Source organism: Fundulus heteroclitus, chromosome 17 (assembly GCF_011125445.2).
Source record: "Fundulus heteroclitus isolate FHET01 chromosome 17, MU-UCD_Fhet_4.1, whole genome shotgun sequence".
NCBI lineage: Eukaryota > Metazoa > Chordata > Actinopteri > Cyprinodontiformes > Fundulidae > Fundulus > Fundulus heteroclitus.
In genome coordinates this window covers 19906422-19933457 of record NC_046377.1, presented here as the reverse complement: position 1 = coordinate 19933457, position 27036 = coordinate 19906422, and the positions used below count along the sequence as shown (strand labels likewise).

At 39.7% G+C, this 27036-nt stretch overlaps 2 protein-coding genes across 5 annotated transcripts in view; both read right to left on the bottom strand.

Moving 5' to 3' along the window:
• Nucleotides 1-6988: 6988 nt before the first annotated feature.
• LOC118566631 (membrane-associated guanylate kinase, WW and PDZ domain-containing protein 2-like) lies at nt 6989-11504 on the bottom strand. The gene has a single exon (XM_036149360.1). It carries the CDS (start codon nt 11081-11083, stop codon nt 10505-10507), a length of 579 nt encoding a protein of 192 aa, XP_036005253.1. The 5' UTR covers nt 11084-11504; the 3' UTR covers nt 6989-10504.
• magi2a (membrane associated guanylate kinase, WW and PDZ domain containing 2a) overlaps nt 11057-27036 on the bottom strand; it is a 311230-nt gene continuing 295250 nt past the window's right edge. For 3 of the 4 annotated variants that reach the window (XM_036149356.1, XM_036149359.1, XM_036149358.1), the window contains 3 exons: nt 21351-21489; nt 21009-21097; nt 11057-11163 (listed from right to left, as the gene is read on the bottom strand). In XM_036149356.1, the coding sequence (XP_036005249.1) occupies nt 11107-11163; nt 21009-21097; nt 21351-21489 (285 nt within the window). In that variant the 3' untranslated portion in view covers nt 11057-11106. Of the gene's footprint in view, nt 11164-21008; nt 21120-21350; nt 21490-27036 lie in introns of all 4 variants that reach the window. The other variant, XM_036149357.1, reaches the window with a different exon arrangement.

Below are 27036 nucleotides of genomic sequence, written 5' to 3'. Positions count from 1 at the left end.
TCAAAGGCTTCATATAATTGTCACAAAGCAGTGATCAGTAGCAAAGCACGACGACGGGCAAATACTGTACGTTTCCGCCTCAATCAGCACACCTGCTGAGCCCTTACCTGTGACTCTATTTAACCACGAGGCCACCTACTGTGACCTTCTGGTATTACACCAAACAAAGAATAAACACAAACCACAAAGATATGGCTCTAATGCACCGGACGCTAATTGTAAATGGCAGCTGACATTACAGTTACCTTTTTAAATGAAATTTCAGAGCCATAACAACAATAATGAAACAGATTATACCCAGAAATACCCAATATGTGCACAGGTCACTAAGTTAGTTGGTGCAGCTAGGAGACAGGTCTTTCTAAAATGTTTAGTTTCTCCGTCACTTCTGAGTGTGTCTGCAAGGCAATCTACTTCGGCCTCATATACTTAATCTTCTCTTTTATGAACTTATGACAGAGTTTTAAAACTTGTGGTGTTATGCACTGAAGCACCTCAATGAGCTTGTTGTGGTTCATTAAGATTGGCTCTTTCTCACTAAGCTCCTACTGGATGCGCTCACTCAGTTGCTGTGCTTTGAGCCATTCGTGGTGCTTCTTGCCCCTCTTCTCTGCTCTGATCTGTCTTAGACCTCTGAGGTGGTACGACTCCCTCAGCAGCTCTTGAATCATCCTGTGGCGGTGCTTCTTCTGCGTTTCCTCAGCCATGACCTGTTTTTCAAAGCTGGCTTTGGGAGTTTCTAGCTCCTTTGCCAGCTTCCTCCTTTACTAAACACCGGCTTCTTGTTCAGGAACAGCATCCAGCACTTTTATCTCCTTGCAGACAGATTGTGTCCACACTAGCTGCTCAGTGGCCATGGCTACTGCATGCTCCGTCCTTTTGAGATCTTCCATCTGTCTAGTTTTCTTTCTGAGCTGCACAGATCGGCTGGCATATAGCAGCTTTCTGTCAGTCATGAGGTTCTGCAGCTTCATTTCCAAAATACCTCTGTTGCCCATGATTTAAGTTGACTCCTCCCTGCCGATCTCCTGCTCCTGCGTTAGACAAATGTTCTCCTTCTGATGCGGCTCTATTTGAGCCTCTCCAGTTCCTCTATCGTTTCCCTGCTCCTCACCTCCAGGTACTGATTATGCTCATTCATCTGAGCTTTGCAATGTCCCACAGAGAACGCTTTGTCTCAGTGTCCTCTATTATCAAGCTGGGCTTTCTCAGCCCTTTTAATTTCAACAATCTTAATTTCTTCCAGCTCTTTTTCTTCTTTTTAATGGCAAAGTTTCAAGTGTTTCCACATCCTCCATCAGGGTTCTGACATCCATTTGTCCCTGGGCCACCTCCTTCTTCAAAACATCACGTTTGTCCTTCAACACGTCTCTGTTGCCTTCCACCTCAGCAGATGGTCTTTAAATTTCGGAGATTCTGTTGCAGGGCAACCACATCGCATCCAATTTTACATCTGTTCTCTCCGTCTTAAAGGGTACCATTAACAACCCAACGAAGAACAGTTTTTAATGCATACCAGTCCCTTGGCTGTTGACAACTTCCCATTGTTCCAATCCCATAGGAGTGTTGGTACCAATCAACATGTCAACATTGGAATCTATGCAGGGGATTTGAACATTGGAAAGGTAAGACCATTTTGCCAGCTCCTCGTAGTGTGATGATGTCGTTCGATGTAACAGGCATTTTGCTTTGGGTGAGAACCTCTGGAAGACTGTAAAAATGATTATTGTCAAGACCAGCCACTTCCAAACCACTCAAAGCATGAGTGGAAACAACTCTATCTTGCCCCATGGTGCGTAAAAGTTACCTGACTCCGCCAGATAGATTTGCTCCGCATATCCATCTGGAAACCTTCCGTTGAAGTAATTTTGGGAAGGGGCGAAAATACTGGTTAGCTGATTGGCCTATGTTGGTGATAGACGGGCCAAATAAACCAATCAGATTCGTCGTTGCTCGTAACAGAGCGACGACGAAAACACAACCACAAGCCAAGCTACTCTTGCTGCTGCAGGTAAAGGCTCGTTAGCTCAGCAAAGAAATACTCTGTAATTCTGATAAAACTTGCTCGATAGCCACGCTAACGCTAGTTTCATCGGCTGAAGCCGCCATGTTGTTTAGACTGAACTGACGCGCTTCCCGTTGCGTCACACCTCAACCCGCCTCAAAGCCAACGCTGATTGGACGTTCGTTTGGTGAACTGCTCCAAATTTTCTTTAACGGAGAGTAGCCAGACTGATCTGCGAGTAAAACCTTGAAAGCTCGCGAGATCAGGATGGTCTCACGAGGCTAGCGTAAAAGGACATGTGTTGTTGTTTCAACTATATTTAACCGTTGCCTAAAGGCCCGTTCATACCCTACGTTTGGCCTACACGTCCGTATTTCTCTCCGTACGTTTTATCCGTTGACCCCTTCATACCTCTGTCCGTTGAGGTGCACAATAACCAATAATTCCTCTAGGTGGCAGTGCTGGGTGACAATAATTTGTCATTGATCAAACATGGCGACAGTCCAAGGCGTGATTTTGTTGTATTTGCTCCGTAAGTAAACTCTTTGTTTGTCCCTGTGCCCGGGACACAACACATCATATGTGTGGGTAGTTGCGGACAAGCTCCGCAAGTTGTTACTCGAATCCCGCCATTGTTTAAAGCCCAGAATTATAACCTTCTTCGTGATTTTGTTGACATTTTCTACTACAAACTAAATAGCGCCCCCACCTTTTTTCGGTAGTATTGCTCCGTATTGATCCGTTTCGTCCGTAATTGTAAACTCCTAATTTTCGTGTCAAAATACGAACGAAATCGACGGTTAGAACGTATGAAACACTCCACACGTATCCGTATCCGTCTTTTACGTGAGGTATGAATGGGCCTTGAGATGCTCTGAACAGAATGTTGCTGTACGGCCAGGATCCAAAAATGAACAGGTTTGTGTTATTTTATCTCCCTTTATGGATTTAATTTGGATTGGCAGGATAGACAAAATGCTTTCCTCTCGCCTGTCTTTAAAGCAGGTGGTGTGACGTGTTCTGTTTCTTCAGGGTGTTCACTTTTTGTTGTGGTTCTGGACCTTTCAGGAATATGAAGGACAGTAGGATGACTCTGACCACACTCTTTGCAAATTAAACACCTGTCGCAACCTTTGCTCATGTTTCCAAAGTTGATTTGTCTGTGTGGAATTAAGTTTGAGTCTTTGGTTGTGTCAAAAGTGGCAAAGCTCTTACCTATCACTGAACCTGGGCTGAGAGTTGGGCTTGCCTCTCTTTAATATGAGACCGCCACTTGTCTTGTCATGAATATCCCCAAAAAGTGGATCAGAGAGTACCTTAACCTGACGTTCAATGAATGAAACAAGATCTTCGACTATATTTTTCCAACACTTCATGAGCCGTTGGCCTGCACCTTTCCCTGTGTTTAAATGGCAGCTTGGTCACAATTGCTCTCATGTTGGTCGGCATGTCCAGCTCTTGCATGTAGGAAAGCTCCACCATCACATTGCAGCAACCCCACAAAGACAGAGTAAAGGCTTGTAGTAACTTCACTTTTGCATGGACGTTGCAAAATGTCCATGCAAAAGTTTTTTAGCCAGTTGATTAGATTTGGCTTCCACTCCATGCTCAAAGGCTCTGATGAAGTTTCTGTGCTGGAGGGGCTCTCCATCGAATACTGGAATGTCACGAGTAGGTAAAGAGTTGCTGGGATTTCGTTTTGTTTATGCATTATGGTGCATAAGTCTCCATGCATTTCCACAGGAAGTAGATGTGATTGGACAACCGAGGCAGGCTGCTCTTTTACTGACACACCATCAGCTTGTTGCATATTTCCAAATCTTGTTTTTCTGTGTGGCTCCTGTCCTGATCTGAGAGCACACTTCTGTAATTGTTCCACAGTGAATGTGTTCACGTTCCGTGAATCCTTATGCTGTATCGAGATATTGCTTTGTCGCGTTGCTCTCCGTGTTTGCTGCAGTGTTGAGTCCTTTGCACATTGTTTCTTGTTTTCTTTGCAGATATGATTTTATTCCTTCTCCTGATGTTTGAGGCTCACCTGAACAATCAGAAGCGTTTTGTAGATTAATTTGCTGTAGATGCAGCGATTTCAACATCAAGCTCCAGCTGCTCTTTTCTCCTTCTCAGCTCTAAGTCTTGTTTCTCCAAAGCATGATTTTCCTTTAACATTGCAGCTCGAGCCAGAATTTCAGCCCTTTCTGCAACAGCTTTATCACGAGCAGATGTTGTTTGACCACTTTGCCTTTTTTGGTGGGACTGTGAACATTTGATATGCTGTCATCAGGATATAAATCATCAGACATCAATCTTTTTTTTCATAATTTCTCAACCATTGTTTAACATAATCAATAAAACCTTTTTTGCTCAACATTTTTGCAACAAACCATGTATTCTGCATTTCACCTTCCTCAGCAGTCATAAGAGGCATCAAGGAGTCAAGAGCATGTTTTGCTTCTTCACACAATACTTCCCCCCCCCCCCCAACGCCTCCTTTACCTCATTAGCCCCGTTTTCATGCATATGTTCTTCAGTTATCTTAGATTTTTTTATCCTGTATTTTACCCTCTTACATTTGGCAAATTATCCAGTTAGATCAACTCTCATTAGCTTCTACACTGCCCTGTTTAACATAACACCAAAACAAACTTCTCTGTTATATTGCATTAACTTACCTGTCCAGCAGAAAGTCTGCAACCCCTGCATCCGTTTTAAATCCCCACGCACTCAGCACACATCTCCACCTGGTAATAGCAGATATAACTTCTCGTTTTCTTATTCTTCTTTTTCTTTTCTTGGCTACTTTCTCTTCCCTCTCACTGGGTAAAAAGTATGGATGATCCTCCATTTCAACAGAAAAGGGTGAATAGAATGATCTACGGTCATCTTTGCTTGTTTTCTACTCCTCCTCCACAGCATATCCTCACATAGATGACAGATCGGGAAAACGCGTATGGCTGACAAGTTTGGTCCCGTCGGCTACTGAAATCAGAAATAGAGACAACATGGCGCCACCCAGTGGGTGCAGCGGCACCTATGTATTTATAAAATACTAATTGTAAGGACTTTCCTTTTTGATGCGACATTATTAGACTTTGCCAAAATATGTATTTATAAAGCAATACTTGATTTTTGCTAATTAAAAGCCAAATTAGTTACACACTGTCCCTTTAAAGATGCTGTGCAGTTTTTCTGCCATGGAGATTCTGTATGAATCCAATTTTCCACTTTTACCAAATTTTTATCCCTTAACCCCCACGTTAGGGATTAGGTTGTGTTATTGTTTGTTAAATTTGTGTAAACTTTTGCTAAAGGGTAAAGCTAGTCTAATTAGATAAAGGATGTGTGGAGTTCTTAATTGAACAGCTCTACCTGTGATTTAGAGACATGTATTCATTTGAGGCAATGCAAGTTTATTTATATAGCACTCTTCAGAATCAAGACGATCCAAAGTGCTGTCAGCTTTAAGACACACAAAATAACATCCTGGAAAACAGATAACGTCTCTATGACGGCACATTTTTTTGAATTTTAATCACTGAGGAGACAAGCCAAGTTGGAGGGATGTGTCTAATCTTAGAAAAAGCCATGTTTCTATGAAATCAGGACTTCTCGTGGGTTGTTAGAGTCCTGCGCTGTAACCTAGTGATTATTTCTCTGCCGTATTAGAATGAATGGTTAAGATAAACTCTGGAGAAGTTCAAAGGAACCTGTGGGGAGTGACCCTGTTCAAGTGCTATTGGATGTGCACATAGAAATATGAATAGTTGGAGACGGGAAATATTCAGGAAGGATACAGGTTCTGTGTCCCAGAGATTAGAGTGTCTTGCCTAGAAATGAGCAAACCCCAACCCCAGAACAAAAGCCCGAGGCTCTGTTGGCAGAGGGCCGTAAGAAAGCATGAAACGCCACTCAGAGGAAGAAGCCATAACTTCGAAAGCAACATAAAAAGCTACATTTTAGATTGGAAATGTACTTGTGCACATTATTTTTTGCACACATGCCCTGTGGACTGAAGACGCTAAAACGGAAGTGTTTGGGAACAAGGGAAAAAAAAGGAGGCTTGCAAGCCGCAGAACACACTGCAAAAACAGATCCAAAAATAAGTAAAATGTTCTTAAAATTTGTGTTTTTGTCCTTGATTTGAGCAGGTAAATAATATTATCTGCCAATGGAATGAGTATTTTCACCCCTAAAATAAGATAAGACATCCTGCACTTGAAATAAGATGGAGATGAGTTGTTCCTATTTTAAGTGCATAAGTCTTATTCCATTGGCAGATTATCTCATTTACCTGCTCAAATCAAGGACAGATACACTAATTTTAAGAAAATTTTACTTATTTTTAGTTCAGTTTTTGCAGTGCACCTAGTGCTAATGCCTGTGCAAATTCTCAGTAATCCGGATCATCGCAACAGCAAACAGGCTAAAATCGGAGGCAACCGGACTTTCGCTCAGTTCAGAACTGAAAATGTTGAAACGTTTTCAGACAGAACTGAAAGAAAGTCCAGTTGCCTTCGATTTTAGCCTGTTTGCTGACCCAGTACTAGTGTACTTCACAAATAGATGGCCTCATTGGGAAGAAACATCATATAAGGCTGAAACAGCATAAGATCATGGGCATGTTTGGGTTTTTAAGACACTAATTTGGGTAACACCAAATTAGTGTCTTTAAAGAAAATAAATAAATATTTATTTAGTGCCCTGATCTCAATCGCATAGAAAATTTGATCTGACTTGCAACTCTGACCAAAGAAAAGTGATAAATCACTAGGTAATTTCAAAAAATATTAAGGAAAAAAAGATGTAAAGAGTACATTTGTAGTATGTTTGGATGGTAGTATGCCTAAAAATTGGTACTATGGAACAACTATACAGCTTAAATACTGTATAATACAATGTATGCAGACATGTGCTGCATGATTAATGGTTGTTCAATGTTTAATACATGTACCCATAATAAACCACTCAGTTGCACCACCTGAATGAATCGTTGTGTCAAGATTTTTATTTTGACAGCGTTTCAGAATATGATACAGGTAAACAAGATTGTTTTTGTTTTTTTTGCAAAAGTTAATATATTCATAGTGTTGCATTTTAATAAAAATAGTTGCTCACTTACAGTCTCTGTGACCATCAATAGTTACACTTCTTCTACATAGAGATATTTGTTCAGGGTCTACACACTGCTAAAACACCACACAGTGATACAGAGCTGCTCAGGTGCTGTGGTTTAATGTCGGGGGAAAAATGAACGCTATCAGACCAAAACGTCCTCGGACATCCGCTCACAGTTTGGCTCGACGGCGAAGGAAAGCAGCGACTTGTGCAAAAGTTTCAGTTTCTGTGTCAAACTGAAGGGATTTCATGAAAGAAACGTTCCAGCACGACGTTCGGATTGAGGCCAAAGAGCCGAGCTGATGGTTTCTCTGCTTCTCCTAACCCCCTCCTCCTCTGCGCCGGATTCTGTTTTACAATCAGTCAGCTTAGTCCTTGTGTAATTACGGATTACGGCGGCAAACATAATGAGTCCCCGTTTCCCTTTGCTCTTTTAAAAGCTTTGAGCGCTTCCCTCAGCGGAGCAGAGGAAGGAAACATTAACGCTGGCTTTCTCAGGGGGAAAATTACCAGGTATAGATACTTGAACACAATTTTTTAAACCCCCAGAAAAACAACAATTTGCTCAACTCATCCCCTAAAAAAGTGGATTTTTGCGTTTGGTTGAACTGTTTACTGTCAAAACTTAAATGAAGCAAAGCTTAAAAAGGTAAAAAAGAGGATTTCTGAGCTTTTTTCTGCTTTACTGTAAGCTGCAGTCATTTATATACTCTCTTGTTTACTGAGAAAGTTAGTGAATCATTGGAGCATTTTAGGTTAAAACAGCTTTTTAAGATAAACAAATAATATAATATTTTATTTAAACTCTAAAATATATTTAGGATTTCTTCTAATTTTATTGTTTCTCTTTGGATTCGGTCAAATTTCCATTTCAAATAGATTTATTCTGCCGTTTAGTAGCGGTCTTTCTCTTTTCTTTCTTTGGAAGCTTTGTCCTTAAACTTGTTTTTTATTATTCTCATGTGAACCAAAGAGATGAAATGCTGAGTTTGTTTTGGCACTGGAGGCTGCAGGTGTGCAGGAATAGAAAGTGTGGAGACGCCTCGCTCTCAAGATTAGATCCTGACTCGGGTTATCTCCCAAACCTCTTATCGTTAACAGTTTTATCTACAATTCACCGTGGACCCATGTGTCCAAATACGGTTCTGGTCAGAAGTTTACATACACCAGGGGTCAGCAACCTTTACAACCCGCAGAGCCTTTTTTACCCTCGGTCCAGCTAAACAAATTTTGTTTAGAGCCACAAAAGTTACACATCTTTTATCTCAAGAGCTTAAATTTATAGTATACTATAGGAAATGTGTTAACATTTTGTTAAAGATCAACAGTTTTAATTATTTAACCAACATTTCTTAAATTGGACATTTTGGTTTTTATAGCAAATGGCATCAAAATGATGAAAAATCAAGTCGTTTGCAACCTATTGACAAAAAGATACCTCATTTATCTATAGTAAAATATTCTGTACAATATTCTGTAGTTTCTTTCTTTCTGGAAATTTTATGCATATATTGCAGAACTAAATGCATCCTAAAGCTAGTCATTTTAATTGACCTTTACATTTAGAGACATTGACCAAATTTTACAGGTTGCAGATCCCTGACATACACTCCACACAGGTAATTAATTTCTTTCAAATTTACTAATACTCTGTTAAATATCTCTTACCAAATTACACCTCAACAATCTACTTTCTGTAAAATCCAGCTGTATGCTCATAATATTTATAACTGCCTTAAAGTGGGGCTTTTCCAGAAGCTTCATCTCAGCCATATTTATTCATCCCAGGACCACTTTTGAAATGTGATTGTTTGTGGAACACCTAATTGTCTCAAACACTAACCATTGAGCTGCTTATTTGAGGTAAAGTTGAAAACCCTGATTATTCCATGTATTTTGTGCAGCGCTGCAATGCCACTGACATCAAAAACAGGCCCACAACATGATGCTGCCACCACCATGCTTTGAATGTTAGGTTGGATTCCTCCAAACATACTTTGTTATCGAGGCTATTATGCTTGTTTGTGATCATTGTCCTGTTCAGACTCCCAGCACTGTCAAAATTGTCTCCTTTTATCTAAACTGTAACTGGAACTATGGTAAATCTTTGAGCCCCATCGGGAATGTAAACGTCTGACCAGAACTGAACCAAATAAAGAAACAAAAGTCAGCTTAACATGAGCTTTGGCACAGTGCAAACAGAACCGATGACAAACCACAATCGTGAGGCTTCAAACATGCAATAAAAATCCTTAATGCCTTTTTAAAAAAAATAACTAACAGGCCTACTAATTTTATCTGAAAGGTGCAGACGTGTGATTACACAAATAAGTGATTCTTTATGGAAAATAGTAGAGCTGGATCTCCTTAGAAAATCAGCGATGACCCAAAGTGAACCATTTGCTCAAACAAAAGGCCCCTCCTAATGGGCCAGTTATTAGATTTGTGGAATAAATTATATATTTCAGTATTTATCACATTAAAAAATACAGTTTCTAATTAATTTTCTGTGAAGTTGGTGTTTTATAGCAGCCAGACTCTTCGTCAGTCTAAGGCACGCATCTCTGTCCCTCTCGGTGTCTGTATGGACACCGCTGTCACACATCGCTTGTTTTTTTTTTTGTTTTTTTTTGTCTTTAAGCACAAGAATGATTGAAAATGGATAAACGAGACGAGTCCTACAGAACGGAAACAGACTGTCCAGTCGATAGCAGAAGAAGACGCTGAGCCGACAGTCGCTGGTCCGTGTTGCTGCTTTGCTTCAACTTCCATCGGTTTTCTTCACAAAAAGGTTCTTCACTATGAAGATGGTCTTATTTACAAACCATTTTGCACATGTTTGATATTTCTATATAATATATCTTTAACCATGTGATGGATTAGTTGAGAGCGACCGAGGCCCACACGGTCTCTGTTAAGGCAAAGCTCGGCAGACGGGTGGATCTCCTCTCTGCTGTCACGGTTTTGATTCATTCGCTCCTCAAAAAAAAAACCAGGCGATCCTTCGTGTGAAACATTCCACTTCACAAAATAGACTACGATTTGAACAGTAAATATATTCATATAAAAAGTCCAAGCCTGCGTCGTGTCCAGCTCAGCCTGGGGGGAGAAGTTTCAGAAAGCTCTCGCTCTGCTACTGATTGCTCTTTTTTTTTTTCTTCTTAAAGTGGATGATTTTTTTTTTCCAGTTCTTAAGGTGGTGGGTGTAACATAATGCTTCAGAATAATTTAAAACACAGTAGTATAAATAAAAGTTCATGGTTCAGATAAGCCCGCCCCGCTTTGCCGTTAGCTGTCGGAGGATGTGGGAATGCGGTAGGTGGGGGGGGGGTCTCATCCGGGTGGGGGGGGCGGCGGGTTCAGACGGACGTGGCGGCGGCGGAGTTATCTGCTGAGTGTGGACGCACCGGCGCGCAGTGTGCTGGGCAGCTTGTCCGATCCAGGGATCTTCCACGGACCAGGCGAGACCGTGGCCTTCCTCCCCGCCGTGGTGCCGCTGCCGCCGCTGCTGCTGGTGCTTTTTCCGGGCCGGCTGTCTCCCAGGTCGCCGTCAAGATCTCTGAGCCTGGCCTTGCCCCTGCGTTCTGCACTTCCCCCGCTGTTCCCGTTGGTGTGTGGCATCTTAGAGCTGCTGAGAGAGTGAGTCCTCTCCTTGGACCTTCCTCTGGTGCTCCTCGAAGGTTTGGCCTCCCCACCTTGTCCCTCCTTGTCCCCTTCTCCGTCAGTAGCGTGCTGCATCCTGTGTCCCTTACGGGTGGACCTGCCACCGTCGGTCTTGGCTCTGCCGCTCCCGCCGCTCGCAGCCATTCGCCTCCCCTGAACGAGGAGGTCTCTGTTCAGCAGCAGCTCCGCTTTCTGGGGGCTCTTGGAACGCTCCGTCTGGCCGTCTCGTGCCACGGCGTTCTGAGGAGGCACATGAGGAGGGTCGGAGGCCGGAGCCAAATGAGATGAAGGTGTTGGCATGGAGAGGCTGTCAATGGGAGGGCCTACTTCCGACAGGCTTGGGGAGGCTGAAGGGCGACCATCCCATGGGGCGGCATTGTCTGGAACAAAAACACACGCAGTGAGGAAAACGGGAGACGCACACGTTCAGCACACCACTGCTCAACAAACACCACTTTAACGCTAGCGCACAAAAAGCTACTTTGGTTTGGCTTTAAACCCACTTTAAGTGATTTTCTCCAGGTCCTTTTACACTAGAGCATTTTTCTCCTTCCTTTCTGTTACACTTAAATGTTTCTGACCAGCAAACTAATTTTAGCATCATATGAAGACCATTTAAGATGACTTAAAAATAATTTTTAAGGACGATGTTTGTTATAGAAGGTCATTAAAAGCAACATGATTCCATGCAAGGAAGTAAATACCCCCATCCCTAAAAGCTGATCGACCCACACTAGGCAGCAACGACTGCTGAGTATTTAAGTAATCAAGGTATTTATTTCGTCTTGGACTTGCTTTGGATCATTTTCCTGCTGAATAAAATTAAGCTTGTCAAAAATAATGTGGTTGATCAGTTAAATCATTAAGAATGGCGATTAGCTGTTCGCACAAAGCCCCCCCTTATAAATAAAATAACCAATACTGTTCAACCTGACACATTTAACCCATTTAAGTGGGACTAAAAAGCATAAACAGAGGCTTTTTGTTTGAATGTTTATCTCTGTATGTCAGTTACTTGTGTGTGTGTGTGTGTGTATATATATATATATATTTCTAAACTTTGAACTTCAGACACTTTGAAATAATTGCTTTTAACATGACTAGTTATTTCAAGGCATAATCTCTTAAACATGTACCTTTGTTTTTATTCAATAGAAAGATTAGAATTGCAAATCTGGATGTTAAAACCACCCAAGTCTTGAGATAATTATATCTAAAGTAATTGGTTGTTTATGCTTCTGATTTCTTTCTGTTATAAAGAATATGGTCCAGCCTGTCAGATTCTGCTGAAGTAAATGTTTTTTTTTTTTTTTTTGGATCACATGCTATGTTTATCTGTTTTGGCGTAAAAATGTGCAAGACTCTAACTTGTGGTTCACACCTCAGACGTGTGTCAACGTAAACTTGGTAACTTCCTCTTTGTATCCAGAGGAGAAACCGCCAAGACGTCAATGGACCTGGACTTTAAACAACAGCTTTCTAGTCTCAGAACTCGTTCCAACCAGAACAACTCCAGTTTGAGCCGACCATTGAGTGGAGACTGAGGGAACCGCACACCTGGACTGATCCACCAGTAAGAGAGCTGCAGAGGTAAGGTGTTGGGTTCCTGTTCTATTTTAGCTCTTCTGGTCATGGAGGCTTAACAGATCAAAGGCGGTTCTGAGAAATCTTCCTCCTTGTTTCTTTTTCCCTCTCAGATTAACATTTGATATTAGAACTTGGAGACAAATTGTTAAAACATATTTCTTATAACTCCTGAGAGACTGAAACTCTTCATCCTGAATAAACTTTAAGCCTGAGAAATTGTTCAAAACAAATTAAGAATTTGCAGTAAAATGTTATATATTTGTCCTTCATATGTGTGTTTTATGAATTATAAATGGTTTCTAATCTTAATATAAATTTACAGAGCTCAATGCACACTGCAAAAACTCAACTAAAAATAAGCAAGAATTTCTTAAAATCAGTGTGTTTTTCCTTGATTTGAGCAGGTAAATAAGATTATCTGCCAATGGAATAAGATTTTTGCGCTTAAAATAGAAACAATTCATCTCCGTTTTGTTATTTCAAGTGCAGTTTATCTAATTATCTTATTTTAGGGGTCAAAATACTCATTCCATTGTCAGATCATCTTATTTCCCTGCTCAAATCAAGGACAAATACACACATTTCAAGAAATTTTTACTTATTTTTAGTTCCCTTTTTGCAGTGCACTATATTCTGACTATATTTTACATAAGTTTCAAGATTCAAGCATCTCTGAATCCTACTTGCACTCGCGTTGGGGAGCAGATTTCCTTTCAGAAAACATCAGTCTGCCTCCCGTAGCTCTCTGTAAAGCCAAAGCCAATCTAAGAGCTTAGAAAATTGAAACCAGGTTTAATGAAATGGACGACAGGCCCAACAGGGTGGCTTTTTAGAGCAGATGAAAACCTTCTGAGGTCTGCGTACACCCTCTCACTGTGAAGCCATGAAGCTTTCCTTTAAAAAAAAAAAAAACAACAACTCTCCACTCTCACAGACGGTTAGCTCTCGTTTCTGCACCACTAAGTCTCGGTCCCTTGGCCATCAGTCATTTTCAGCGGTCCAGGCAGGGGGGAGGAAGCTGTAGGCTTGCTACACCAGCACTGAGAAGCTCAGTTATAACAAAGCCTGCAGTAGTAATGTTACATACAGGACGTAAAGACAGCAAATTAGCTGTTTGCACTGGTTTTGCTAGGGAAATTTATAAATTACATAATATGCTAATTTTACTTATTAAAAACTGCAAAATGCAGCATTACATTATTTTGTTTTGCATGGACATCTAAAGGCTTGTTATTGATAATTGTGATAATAATGCACATAATACTATGTATGAAATAAAATGGCCTCAACATTTATGCATACTTTTTCTGAACGCTGAGAAGCTTTAAATGGGCAAAGCGCATTACTGATGGAATTATTCTTTTACTATTCTATATGTTTTACTTTTATTTACCATATATTTACTCATTACTATTGAAAAGGTTTTAAAGTTTGAGTTTATTCAGACATCAGAGTGTTTTTCAGAGGACTGATATCTCTCTCCTATGTTACAGAGTGAGGCCTGGTGCAAGAAACAGCCTCACCATAAATGTTGATTGTTTTTGTAAAGCTCTATCTTATCTGTGATGAATTGCACCCAGCCATGTGTGAATCCTCCCTTTCCTGGTCACTGATTGGTCAATTGTCAAGGTTGTTCCATTTACCTGAAACTGCTAGTTTATGATGTTTTTTAGAGTCGAATTTCACGAAAAACTCAGCTGCCAGACTCCTAGAATGTCGTGTCCGCTGCAGCAGACATCACACCCGCGCGAGAGAAAAAAGTTCTGCCCATATGATGAGTCGAGAACAAATTTCCCACTTTTTGCGGAGATTGTAATAGCCTTATGACTCCCTGTTCCCCTGTGGTGTAAATATGTCGCAGAACATGATTTCCCTTTGTCGCTCTTCAAAAGCGGAAAGGAAGGAATACATAACTAAGTCGGGTGACTGTAGCACATGTCCAACAGCTACACTCGTAATTTCCGTGGTACTTTAATCCACTGAGGCTCAGACTTTTTTTGTGTGGTTGTTCTAATTAAATGTGACTTCCAATCAGACTTATGTCTGAATGATCCAAGACCCTAATGCGACCCTCCTGTGCAGATAACAGAAGACGTCACACAGCAGCGCACTGTTTACAGACGTATGACAGATGTAATTGTTAGTCGAAGTGTTAAATAAAGCTTTGCAAAAAAATAAAATGGCAGTGCCTGTGTTGGTGCAAAGCTCCTGAGTGGATGTGCAGTGAGAGCCAGGACAGTTACGTAAAAGACAGAAGAAATGAAACATGACTGGATGCCTAGAAAAATATTACATGTATCCGGTTTAGTATAACAAATTTGAATTTTTTTTTTGGGTGAAAAGATCAGAATTGGCCAAGCACACTGCCATGAAAAAGAGAGAAATGGGTCACATTTTGGGTAAAAAGATCGTATTTGGATGGTATTTGCCTGCAGTGTGAACGTAGCCTATGAGATGCACCTGTACAGCATTTATTGCATGTTGCAATTGCTTAAGCTTTTAACTTATTTGGTGATGTACCAACAACATTATTGTAATTTTAAAAGTTGAGCTGTGGTAAAAAATAAAACAAAGATGGAAATGAATAGTGTTTAAAGGAGTGGCTTGTGGCATTTTAAACTAAATTGTTAGCTTCCTGCAGCCAGCAACTGTTAGAGGACCAACATTAGGTTGAAAACTATAATTTTCTCACAAAAACGGTACCTAGTTAGCAGATAATCCATCTACAGATCTTAATTAATTTAGTGGTTTATAAAAAAAAACTTGTGAATTTTAAAATGTAACCTTTATAACTTCCTGTAGCAGCTAGCAGTGCCAACACCATTTCAAACTAGCATTAAACTACGTAATAGCATGCTAGTTTACAGACTAATAGTTTACATCAGCTTGTAAGATAGTGCTTTCATTTAAACTTGGTTATTCTCAACAAGAGGAGTAGAGATTAAACTTATCTTTTTAGCTTTGCCCTCTTCTATAGCAGTCCCAGAGCTAATATTTTTAACATCCTAGCGTATAAAACATGTTCTTTACTGCTGCTTTCTTGCTGGATAACTATGTTATTGTTTTAAAAAAAATACAGCCCCAACATAACAATGTTAAAATGCATTTAGAACGAGGATGGGTGTTATTTACATTGAACATACACCAGTGAGGGGATCATTTTCTATTGAAGATAGTAATCTGTGAGCTTTACAGCTCCAATTCTAGTGTGAGGACAGAAATGTACTTAAAGAGAAAATATTTACTGAATGTATTTCTCTTAATTTTTGAGTCTGACCCAAATGCACTGAATGTCACAGCAACAAAGATTTCTGCCCTGTTTCCCTGAGAAGCATCTTAAGGTTCACTATGAGGCTGGTGGCATGCAGTGAAAGGACCTGTGGAGACTGCAGGTAAATAATGCCCTGTTTAAAGTCTTTTTACTGCATTTACACAAATCCACCTGCAGTTGTGAATTCTCTGCAGAACCAGCCACCTGCTTTTAGGACATGATTAATGTCCACACACCGTTAACGTCTAAGCTCAGGCAATTGAGGCAGCCCAATGAAACACAAAAGAGTGTAGATGGATAAAAAAAGAGACAAAAACCAACAAATTTAACCATGCTTTGTAAATAATAAGTTTTAAGTACTTGGTTTATGAACAGGATATGCCTTTAAATATAATATTAAATCTTTTTGTCAAACATAATTCAAACAACGGTTTGATAAAGGGATTTTTCTCCCTGACCAGGTACATTTCCAGTCAGATTGTTACATAGGACTCATCAGGACTGCTATCAGTAGCTAGGTTTACATGCACAAAATTTCATGATCGGATTAAAATGCATTCAGATTAAATAATCGGATTGTACCGTTCATATGAACACAATTAATCCGATCATAATGTGCATGTATATACTTTATTCAGAATAGAATGACATGCATAGTTATCAAATTCCCCTAAAAAAAAACACAGAAGAAGAACTTCTGTCTTTGCTAAACAACAAAAAATAGCAAACAAAGAAGTATTGTACGAGTTTGTTTGTCTTCCAAGCACTCAGGCTGGATTTGCACGATGTTCTAATTATGGTTAAAACGTTACTGAGTAAGCAACAATTTTAAGCTCTTTTATTTTTTCAAACAGGTTGTATCGGGAGCCCCGACATTTTTGCTTCCCGACATATTTCCGCCACTAACCAACGTGAAAATACGTCAGGTTTACGTCAGGTCAGTTTGCCAAATTCGGAATAACTTGAGCCTAACTAGTGTTTATATGCATGTTGATCGAATTATCAATCAGCATAAACTACCCCTCATTCAGATTGAGCTTAATCCGATCATCATATTCCGACTGGCTTGTTTACGTGACGCATTTTTATTCCGATCGGCCCTTTATTCTGATTATTTTTGTCCATGTAAAAGTAGCTATTGATAACTGGCTTTCATTGATTCATTTGTACCATTTTTGGCATGGATAGGTTAAAGAATCTAATAATGCACCCAATTGTTTTAAAAAATATTGGGTGCATTATTTATTTTCTAATCCACACTTTTTGTTGGTGGTTGTTTGTATTACTAATTAAATGTATCCGCCATCAGACCTCTAAAAAGCAACCTGGATGTGAAGGAGACAGGAGACGTCACACAGCAGCGCACTGTTTGCAGAAGTTTTAACGGATGTTATTGTTACTAGAAGTGTTCAATATAGTTATAAAAAAGACGTAATAGTGGATGCCAGTTTCTTTGTGCGTTAATGAAATTGTTCAGAAATGGGAGCCAACCACATAAGACGAAGAAAGGTTAGAAAAAAAAAAGAACAGCTATTACTCATGGCCTTTTGTGGATCCGTGATTGCTACTGATTGCTACTGTCCTAGAAAAATCTGTGTACATTTGCAAAGAGAGCTACAACAGCGATGGTAAAGACGGATGAAACGCGACATGTCCGTTCAGACTGCGAATGCTCTGAAAACTGTCGATGCATATCCGATTTAGTGACGGATATGCAAGTGGCAAAATTATTTTTTTTTGTGTGTGAAAATTTCAGAATTGGGTTCTGCACACTGCCATGAAAAAAGTTGGACATGAGTCATATTAAGACTTAGACTTAGACAGACTTAGACAACTTTATTTGTCATTTTGTATGCACAGAGTGCGTACAGAACGAAATTTCGTTGCATACAGCTTGTAAATTGCAGTAAAATTGCGTTAAAGGCCTGTTTATGTTTGACGTACGTACGTTACGCCTGGAAATGAGATGTGCAGACACAACGTCTGCAGCATTTATGCTACGTGCGGCTTTCCCTCTGAAGTAGCACTATTCGCCTGGGCTCTAGAGGGCAGTGTTGTGCCTATGACACCCGACTACACATAGAAGTAGAAAACAGTTTCCAAAATTTTAAAGCCTCTTACTTTCTTCTGAAGCACTTTATAAATAAACTTGGAAGCTTTGCCTTCCAGGAGTGACGGCGATTTCTATCCAGGAATTGTTAAAAATCTGTTGATCACGAATATCTTTATGGGCCCAATCATAAAGATGTCTATATTTACAGACCTCCGCCAGAAGGAGCACTTGCTCGTTTGCCATGTTTTTCTGCTCAGGATTGTCCGCGTAGTTAAGGGTTTTCCTAATTGTGCAGTGCGCAAACTTTTCGGAGGGGCATGGTAGCCACAACAAGGTAATATGACTGCTTGGACCTGGCAAATGCGTCAAGCCTAAACCAAGATTAGCCTGCTGTGTACGCGCAGCCAAAGAATCCTCCATTTGCGGCAATTACAGCCTTGCAGACCTTTGACATTCTAGCTGTAAATTTTGTTTAGGTAATCTGAGGAAATTTCACCCAATGTTTCCTGAATCCCCCTCCCACATTGGCTTGTGTATGGAAACAAGCTTGATGGACACTTCTTCCACACAATACCTTCACGCTGCTCCCACAACATTATGCTTTTTATTAAAAATATCAGGACATTTCTAAGTGACTTTTGGGCAGTAGTTTATGTCACTTAGTAAGTTTCACCATGACCACACCTGCTTTTTATAGCCATAAACAACTTCAATAGGTTGATTTGGATGGTAGTGACTATACCTTTTAAGCATAACCTACCAATTGTCATCAGGATTGAGCCAAAGTGCTTTGAGAAAGCCATACCAGAAGGTTAATGTCAGCCTGCTTTATTGATTCCAAAACTAGTTTTGAAGTTGATTTGGGGTCATAATCCTTGTGAAACACGCGGTTTGTCTTGGTTTCCTGCATCTAGCTGTTGATTAAGGCTAAAGTAAGGAATATGGAGCTAATTGTTCGCTTCACCTGTACTAGCAGACACATGGTGTTGTTGGATTAAAATGCCTCACCTTGTCTCCTTATACATGATCCTCAAATTGTCAGTGGAACCATTCAGTAAGCTTAAAGGAGGAGTTAGTTCCTGTGAAGTTATTATTGGTAATATTTCCCTTACCTGTAGCAAAAAGATGTTGTATAACTGAGCTTGTTTGGAAACTAAAGCTAATCAGACAAATAGCAGATCATGAGTCCACTGAAGTATTTTTAAAGTAGCTGACAATCTGATGCAAAATCCAGTAAAGTCCATTCTTACTGGAGCTACAGCCAACTGAGTCGCCAGTACGCTCAACTAAGGTTACCCCACACTGGAACATGGACTTTGTTCAGCTGGACAAAATGGTGCAACTTAATGATCTCTTGTGTCTTACTAGATGCAAAGTAGAAGAGTTTTGCTGCCAAAAGCAACACTACAGAAGGATACTCCCATCCCTTGAACCTGGACTCTGAAAATCTATTGTGGTGTGATCTCTTTCCTTCTCAATACATCCATTTTATACAAGGCATCACGCCTAGCAGCGATGAACCAGACCCACAGCATGATGCTGCCACCACCATGCTTAACAATGGATGCAGCAATTCAAGGTCCATTAACACCACACTGCAAAAACGGAACTAGAAATACTTAAAATATTCTTTAAAATTAGTGTATTTGTCCTTGATTTGAGCAGGTAAATAAGATGATTTGCCAATGGAATAACATTTTTGCACTTAAAATAGGAACAATTCATCTCCATCTGCTTATTTTAAGTGCAGGATGTCTAATTATTTTATTTTAGGGGTAGAAATACTCATTCCGTTGGCAGATAATCTTCTTTACCTGTTCAAATCAAAGTTTAAAACACTAACTTTAAGAACATTTTACTTATTTTTAGATCTGTTTTTGCAGTGCACCTTCTTGTCATGTTGCCACACTGCAAAAAAGGGAATTCCAAGTAAAATGTTCTTGCTTCCTTGATTTGAGCAGGTAAATAAGACTATTTGCCAACGGAATAAGATTTTTTCACTTAAAATAAGAACACATCATCTTCTTCCTCTTATTTCAAGTGCTGGATGTGAAATTATCTTATTTTAGGGGTAAAAATACTCATCACATCGGCAAATAGTCTTATTTAGCTGTTCAAATCAAGGAAAAATATACTCATTTCAAGAAAATTTTACTTTTATTTCCCTTTTTGCAGTACAAACAACTTTTTTTTTTTTTTTTTTTTTGCCTCGTCTAACCATTAGAGGTTCTTCCATGTGAGCAGCAGCTAATTTTAGTCGGGTGTTGGAACAGGAGGCTTCTTTCTAAGGTGATCCAGCAGCTTCTTAAAGCAGTGACCTCAAAATGTGTTCAACACATTAAAGGTCCACATTTCTACTAGAACAACTAACAAATTGAAATGAACCCTACCAATCCTGCAAAGCAGAAACATGAGACATCTAACCAAGTATTACAGAGAGTGATTGTTTATATTTCAGCCTTTAAGGATGATTTTTTTTAAGCTAGGTAGATTTTTATTTTTAAAAATAAAGCCCAAAGATGTACGAATTTCATACCCATGACGAGTTGAGTGAGGCTGTTGTCTGTCTCTGATCAGAAATTGTTTAAACGACACCTTAAACAACTTCCCAGTTTGCAAATAAAGAATTAAATTCAGCAGCAATTAAATTCTCAATCAAACCTACATCTAAGGGTGTCGGTTGGTATACTCACTTTATCTCTAAACCATCGGGGGTAGAAAACGGTGAAAAACTGACTCAGACCTAACATCCTCAAGGATAAAGAAGAATAACCTAAACACAATTTTTTGCTAGCTTTTTCTGACAAACAGGAATATAATTGAGTTTAAAACTAGCAAATAAAAATCATACTGATGAAGAAGCCACAGGAGTTAGTGACGCGTCCTAATTACCAGCAGTGTTGCATAAATTAGTCCCCTCACAAGCTTGGTTCAAGCTGTGCATTGAATATACTTTATAAATAATCCACTACAATATTTAACGTTCATCTCCTGCTGATTTAAGCTGAACAATTGTGTTATCCAGGTTGTTTTTTTTTTATATAGCATTGATTAACTGTTGGAGGTTGATTCGTGTTTTAGTAATGAGGCGAGTTACATTGTCTAATTTGAACAACCTCCTGCAGCTTTGTAGATTATCCCACAAGCAGAAAGAAATAAAAGGGGGTCATATTAAGGTTTTTTTGCCGCTTTTCTGGGTGATCTGAGGCAGGATTGCGTCTTATTATCCGCTTAAAAACGAGGACGGCACACAACAGCACAACACAGAAAGGCAGGGTTAAGTGAAGAGAAAAAACATTGGTATGGTAACAAACCGTGTCTTTAGAGTGGCCCATTAGGAAGAAATAGGGGGAGCCATGCTTGTCACTTTTCATGCACATGGAGAGACTGGAAGATACCATTCCTATAGAAGGGGAAGTAACAACCTAGACCAATCAATTAGTGATAGATCACTGAAATGGACAGAAGATAAACTAGTGTTAGTCAAGACAGAAAAGGAAGCAATTATTATTGAGATTAAAGAATACAAGAGATTCATTAAAAAAGGCAGATTATTATGGATATAAATGCATGCCAGAGAATTTTATCAGTAGGTAAAACAGTTGAAATGTTATGAGAGAAGTGATGCTGATGATGGAGGTTCTCCGGGTACTCACCATACTCTGGGACCTGCCCCGTCCCCCTCTTCAGGAGGAGACGGACCCGTCTGCCCCCGGACTTGATGAGCTCGATGGCCCTGGCGTGGGTCATGTCCCGGGTGCTCTCTCCGTTGATCTCGATGATTTGGTCCCCGACCTGGATGTCAAAGTAAAAGATAACGGACGTGTAAGAATCAGCTGCAGGGAAGAAAACAGTCCAGGCGAAGCGAGCGCTCTTTATTTAACATGTCTGCCAGCTAATTGGTTGTTGTGGGAAATGTGAACTGTGGTTTGAGAGTATCGTTATAGTTTTTTAGAAATATCTCAGAGGGACTTAAAAACTTGTTCCTGTACAAGCCAAGGACTAAACAAAGCAGTGTGTAAACAATTTACCTCCAAAAATAACCCGAACTATGAGGAAGCCTTTACTTTTGCAGACATTGTTTTTTAACTATATGTATGTGTTTTTTAAATAAACACTGCGGGAAATAATTAAGATATATAAAAGTAGACCCGAAAACACGAAATAACCTGCAGCTAACTGTAAAACAAGTTAGGTGAAAAGCAAATGTATCTGTATTTCAAAGCTTTTGACCAAATTTGAAGCACAAATCTAGATCAAATATTAAATCAAGTCAACGATTAGGCAGAAAAAAAGGATGAAAACAACTAAACTAATGCTAATTTGGACTCAATAAAAATAATGCAGGATGGGTTTCAATTAAATAAACTAGTAATTTATCACTGGAGTTTCCAAGCTTCCACAAATATGAGCAGAAAACACTCAGCACTAGAGGCTAAACCTTTTTTGTTTTAGTTCAGTCAGGATTACCAGAAAAATAGATTTTTAAATCAAAGTTTTTAATTTGTTATTTCAGTCCCTTGAACAAAAGCAAAAAATAAAGATACTTGTGGAAATGGTAGGTAGAGCATCATTAGTTAAGTTAGTTTTGTACCAACATGTCCAGATGGAGAAGTAACATAAAACCCAGACTACAGTTTGCAGATGAAGTTAGGGACAATAATCTTAATTTATAGAGCCATGTTTAGCAAACTAATGAAATTAAAATTTAAGTGTTTGGCCCCAATATTAAACTTTTGTTCCAACTGTAAGTAATTGGACCGTTCAAATACTTTACAACTGGGAGAAGACTTAATGAAGAACATTTAACAAAACGTTTGCTTCACTCTGATTGGAACGAGCGTCCACGCCATCGAATTTGGAATAAAATAACACAAACGGGTAAGGCCTAAAGAGGAAAAAGAAGAGGGATCAACGTCTGACTGGGAAGACTTCACATACGGTACTTTGCAAAAGTATTCATACCCCGTTTTAACTAAAAATAAATAGAATGTGATAGGAGCCTAAAGTTATAGTTGGTAATCCTGTTCATAAACACTTTTAGTTATACCGGATAAAATCGTCCTTCCATCCTGAAAGTAGTTAATACATTATGTATTTACAAAAAGGAGGTTAAAAAATAATTCTCTGTGGGAGCTGCAGAGTATTTATGTATGTGTTTATGTATCCGGTTAGCTTTTAGCCGTTCATTGCAACTCCGTTGCTCTCACTGTAAGGCAAGGCAAGGCAAATTTATTTATATAGCACAATTCAGTACAGAGACAATGCAAAGTGCTTTACATGATTAAAATATAGGAATAAAAGCAAGTAGGGATAGAAGGTAGAAACAAAAAAGAACATTTAAAAACAGTAAAACAGTTTAACTTGAACATTCAAAGGCAATTTTAAACAAATGTGTTTTTAATCTCGATTTAAAGGAAGACGTTGAACATGGCTGAGAGTCACAAGAACCGAACCATCTTCATGTTTATGAGAAGAAGAGGAAGGACTCTTCTTCTAGAAAGAAGATTAGAGTGGAATAGGGCTTGGTCGTCATGACGTATTACTTTGTGTGGCCGCCATATTGAAAGCCTCCGCGGCTCCGCCCCCGCTACTCAGACTACTGCCTATGACTACCGCGTACTGTACTCCCTCTCTCAGCCGTGTTTTAATTTGATTAATTTTACCGTAACTTCATTTCAACCATGGTAAACCATTGCTGTATTGTGGGCTGTAACAGCGCAACACATGATCGCCATGGGAAAAACATAGAAAACGGGTTAACTTTCCACCGCTTTCCTGCCTGGAGGCGCAACCACGGGAGAGACAGCAAGCGCAATGGAGTTGTCGGCTCGCTTGGATCGCGGCTTTAAGACTACCGATCATAACTTTCCACAGTATCCCGATGTCAATGAGAGTGTGTTCCCTGCATTTTCATTCTGGTAAGTTAAAGATGCACGGTTTTATTTAATAGCCTACAGTTTCTTTCCTTCAGCCGCGACATCACATACATGCACATAAATAATAAAACGGCAGCGGGAAAAGGCTCAAATACGTGAGAAACCCGGAGGGTTTAGGGAGCGTTGGCAGTTAACGTTACTAACTACACCTTTGAAACACATAGCAGCTAGTTAAAAGTACATTAAATGAGTGCGTGGTTGTTAGCACTAACGGTTAGCAGGTGCCAGAGCCCATCTGAGCGCAGCTTACCTTTGTACGAGTTACTGTGTTCCCACTGTTTGCTGGCTTTATGATCTGCAGCTCCTGAACCCATCCATTCGTAAACTGCACATGAGACTCCAAGGACTTGTAGCTTTGGAACTGTTCTTTTTTTTTTTATTTTTTTTTTTTATAACTTTATTTTTTCAAGTTTTTTACACAGAACATGTGTATCATCAGTACAAAGACTGTCAGGGTATGTATATGATGGCAGGCAATTATTAAAGTGCTGACCACTATGTGCCCAAATTGGTGAAGGAGAAAATAAACAACAAAAATGGAAAGAACAGAAAATAAACATGTACACATAAGCCAGTGCATCTGAGCACGAATGTGCAAGAGTTCACATACCCTTACGTGTCTAAGTAGACATATTAATCGAACATATTTGTACTTATACGCATACACACATTCCTAAGAACATAAGAATACACAACCGAAACCAGGGGGTTGCGAGTAAGTCGCCACTGATTATAGCATTATGGTCACTGTTTTCCTAAACCAAAATATACAAAGCCTTAAGGAAGGTTATCACCTTGTCTTGTGGTGTAGATATTCCATTTTTCCCAGAGGGCGTTGCCTTTGTCCCTTTGTAATCTAAGACTAAAGGTTAGCAGTTCCATAGTTTGAATGTCTTTAATTATGGCTTTCCACTGATTAATCGTGGGAGGTTCCATATTAAGCCATCTTCTTGTTATGGCTTTTTTGCTCGCTGCCATGAAAATTTTTAAGAGGTATCTGTCTTTCTTTGGTAGTTCAGTGTCCATGTTACCTAGGTAGAATGACAGGCAAGTAAAATCAAAGTTGTACTGCAAGACTTCTCTGGTTGTGCTTTGGACTTCTTTCCAGAAGGGTTTAAGAGCGGGGCAACTCCAGAATATGTGTGTATGATCTGCCATACCATGTCCGCAACTTCTCCAGCATACAGGTTGTTGTCCAGTCTGTTTACACTTTTGCTTTGGTGTTATAAAAAATCGAATGCAATTTTTCCAGGAGAAATCTCTCCACAGTTGTGAGGACGTAGTGGAGATTTGGGTGTCAATTATATTTGTCCAGTCTTCAAAAGTAATTACGGTTCCCAATTCTTTTTCCCATTTTTCTTTAATATAGTTTGTCGAGTGGCCTCTTAGGTCCGATATATGTCTATACAGATCACCAATAATCTTTTTGGACAGTTTTGAATTATAGGCTTTGAAAAACATTTTCGTGATACTTGATATATTTTGCTCTAATAGTCCTTTAATGTTCTTATCGAAGTAGTGCCGGAGTTGGAGATACCTATAGAAATCCTGCCGGGCGAGACCATATCTGTCCGAGATGGTTTTAAAGTCTATGAAATCCTGGTCTTCGATTAGAAGACATAAGGTGGAGAGTCCCTTTCTCGCCCATTGGGTAAAACCTCCGTCACTCATACCTGGTTTAAAATCTGGGTCAAGGGTTGGCCACATTAAAATTCTAATCTCTTTCTGAATATTAAGTTGTTTCACCAGGCCAAACCAAATTTCTATAGAGAATCTAACCCACTGGCTCTGGATATCATATTCTTTAGCTAAGATTGGGTTTGCTAATAGGCTCTGTAAAGGTCTGTCCGACAGTGATAACTCCACCTCTTTCCATTTCGCAAAATAGTCTTTATTGCACCAGAGCAGCAGTGGTCTTATTTGTGCCGCTAAATAGTAGTCTTTAAGGCATGGCAAGCCCATCCCCCCACTACATTTAGGCAGCTGTAAAGTTTTATATCTGACCCTGGGAGCTTTGCCATTCCAGATAAAGCGGGATATCGACTTATCCCAGTCTCTAAATTGACTCTCAGGGACACAAATGGGTAAGGACTGAAACAAATAGAGTAATCTGGGTAAGATATTTGTCTTAATTGTCAGAATTCTGTTACCCAGTTCTAGGGGTAAGGAGGTCCATCTATCCAGATCTTCCTTTATCCGGGAATTAATACTTACATAATTCTCTGAGAATAACTGTGTTAAATCTTTTGTTAATTTCACACCCAGGTATTTAATAAAGGTAGAGTCCCAGTTGAATTTATACTTGTTTTTAAGATCCATCGATGGGACAAAGTTGAATGTCAAGGCTTGTGTTTTATCGACATTAAGGGTATAGCCTGACAGGGTTCCATACACACACAGGAAATCCATTAATCTTGGAATACCCGACTCTGGATTCTTTAGGCTGACCAAGACATCATCTGCGTAAAGACATGTTTTATGTTCTATGCCTTTTATTGTGATGCCCTCCAGGATGGGGTTCTGTCTTATGGCTTGAGCAAGAGGTTCGATATAGAGATTAAAGAGCACTGGGCTGGCTGGGCAGCCCTGACGGCAGCCACGTTGTAGGTGGATAGTTCCTGACAAGTCCCCGTTTACCTTAATTCTGGCTATGGGGGATGTGTATAATGTTTTAATGCCTTTAATGAACTTTTCATGAAAACCATGAAATTTTCTCCTTTTTTATATGTTCAATAGTATGAAGGGTTCTCCTTATGTTATCCTGAGTTTGTCTGCCCTTAATAAACCCGGTTTGATCTTCATCAATCAGAAAAGGCATCACTTCCTCCATTCTTTTGGTTAGAATAGTTGTGAATAATTTATAATCTTGGTTTAAAACACTGATAGGTCTGTAAGATCCGCATTCCTTTGGGTCCTTACCCTCTTTTGGAATCACTGAGACCGTGGCCTCCCTCCAAGATGGAGGTAGGACTCCCTCCCTCAAGGTAAAATTAAAACTTTTATGTAACATTGGAATTAACTGCTCCCTAAACGATTTATACCATTCCCCTGGAAACCCGTCCGTCCCTGGGGACTTAGAAGACTTCAGGGAGGAGATCGCCTTATCGATCTCTTCGACTGATATTTCCTTTATTAATTTTCCATTTTGTGATTCCCCCAGGGAGGGCAGATCTAGTCGGTTCAAGAACTCTTCTACTTTAGCTGAATCAAATGGGGAGGGTTGAGTATACAGGGTCTGGTAAAATTTCTCAAAAGCTTTTTTTATACTCTCTAGTTTATGTGTAACTGTTTTAGTGGTAGGATCCCTTATCTTGTAAACTGTGTTTTCTGACTGCTGTTTTCGCAGCCTCCAGGCCAGCAGTTTGGACGCTTTGGAGCCTGCCTCATAGTATCTCTGTTTTGT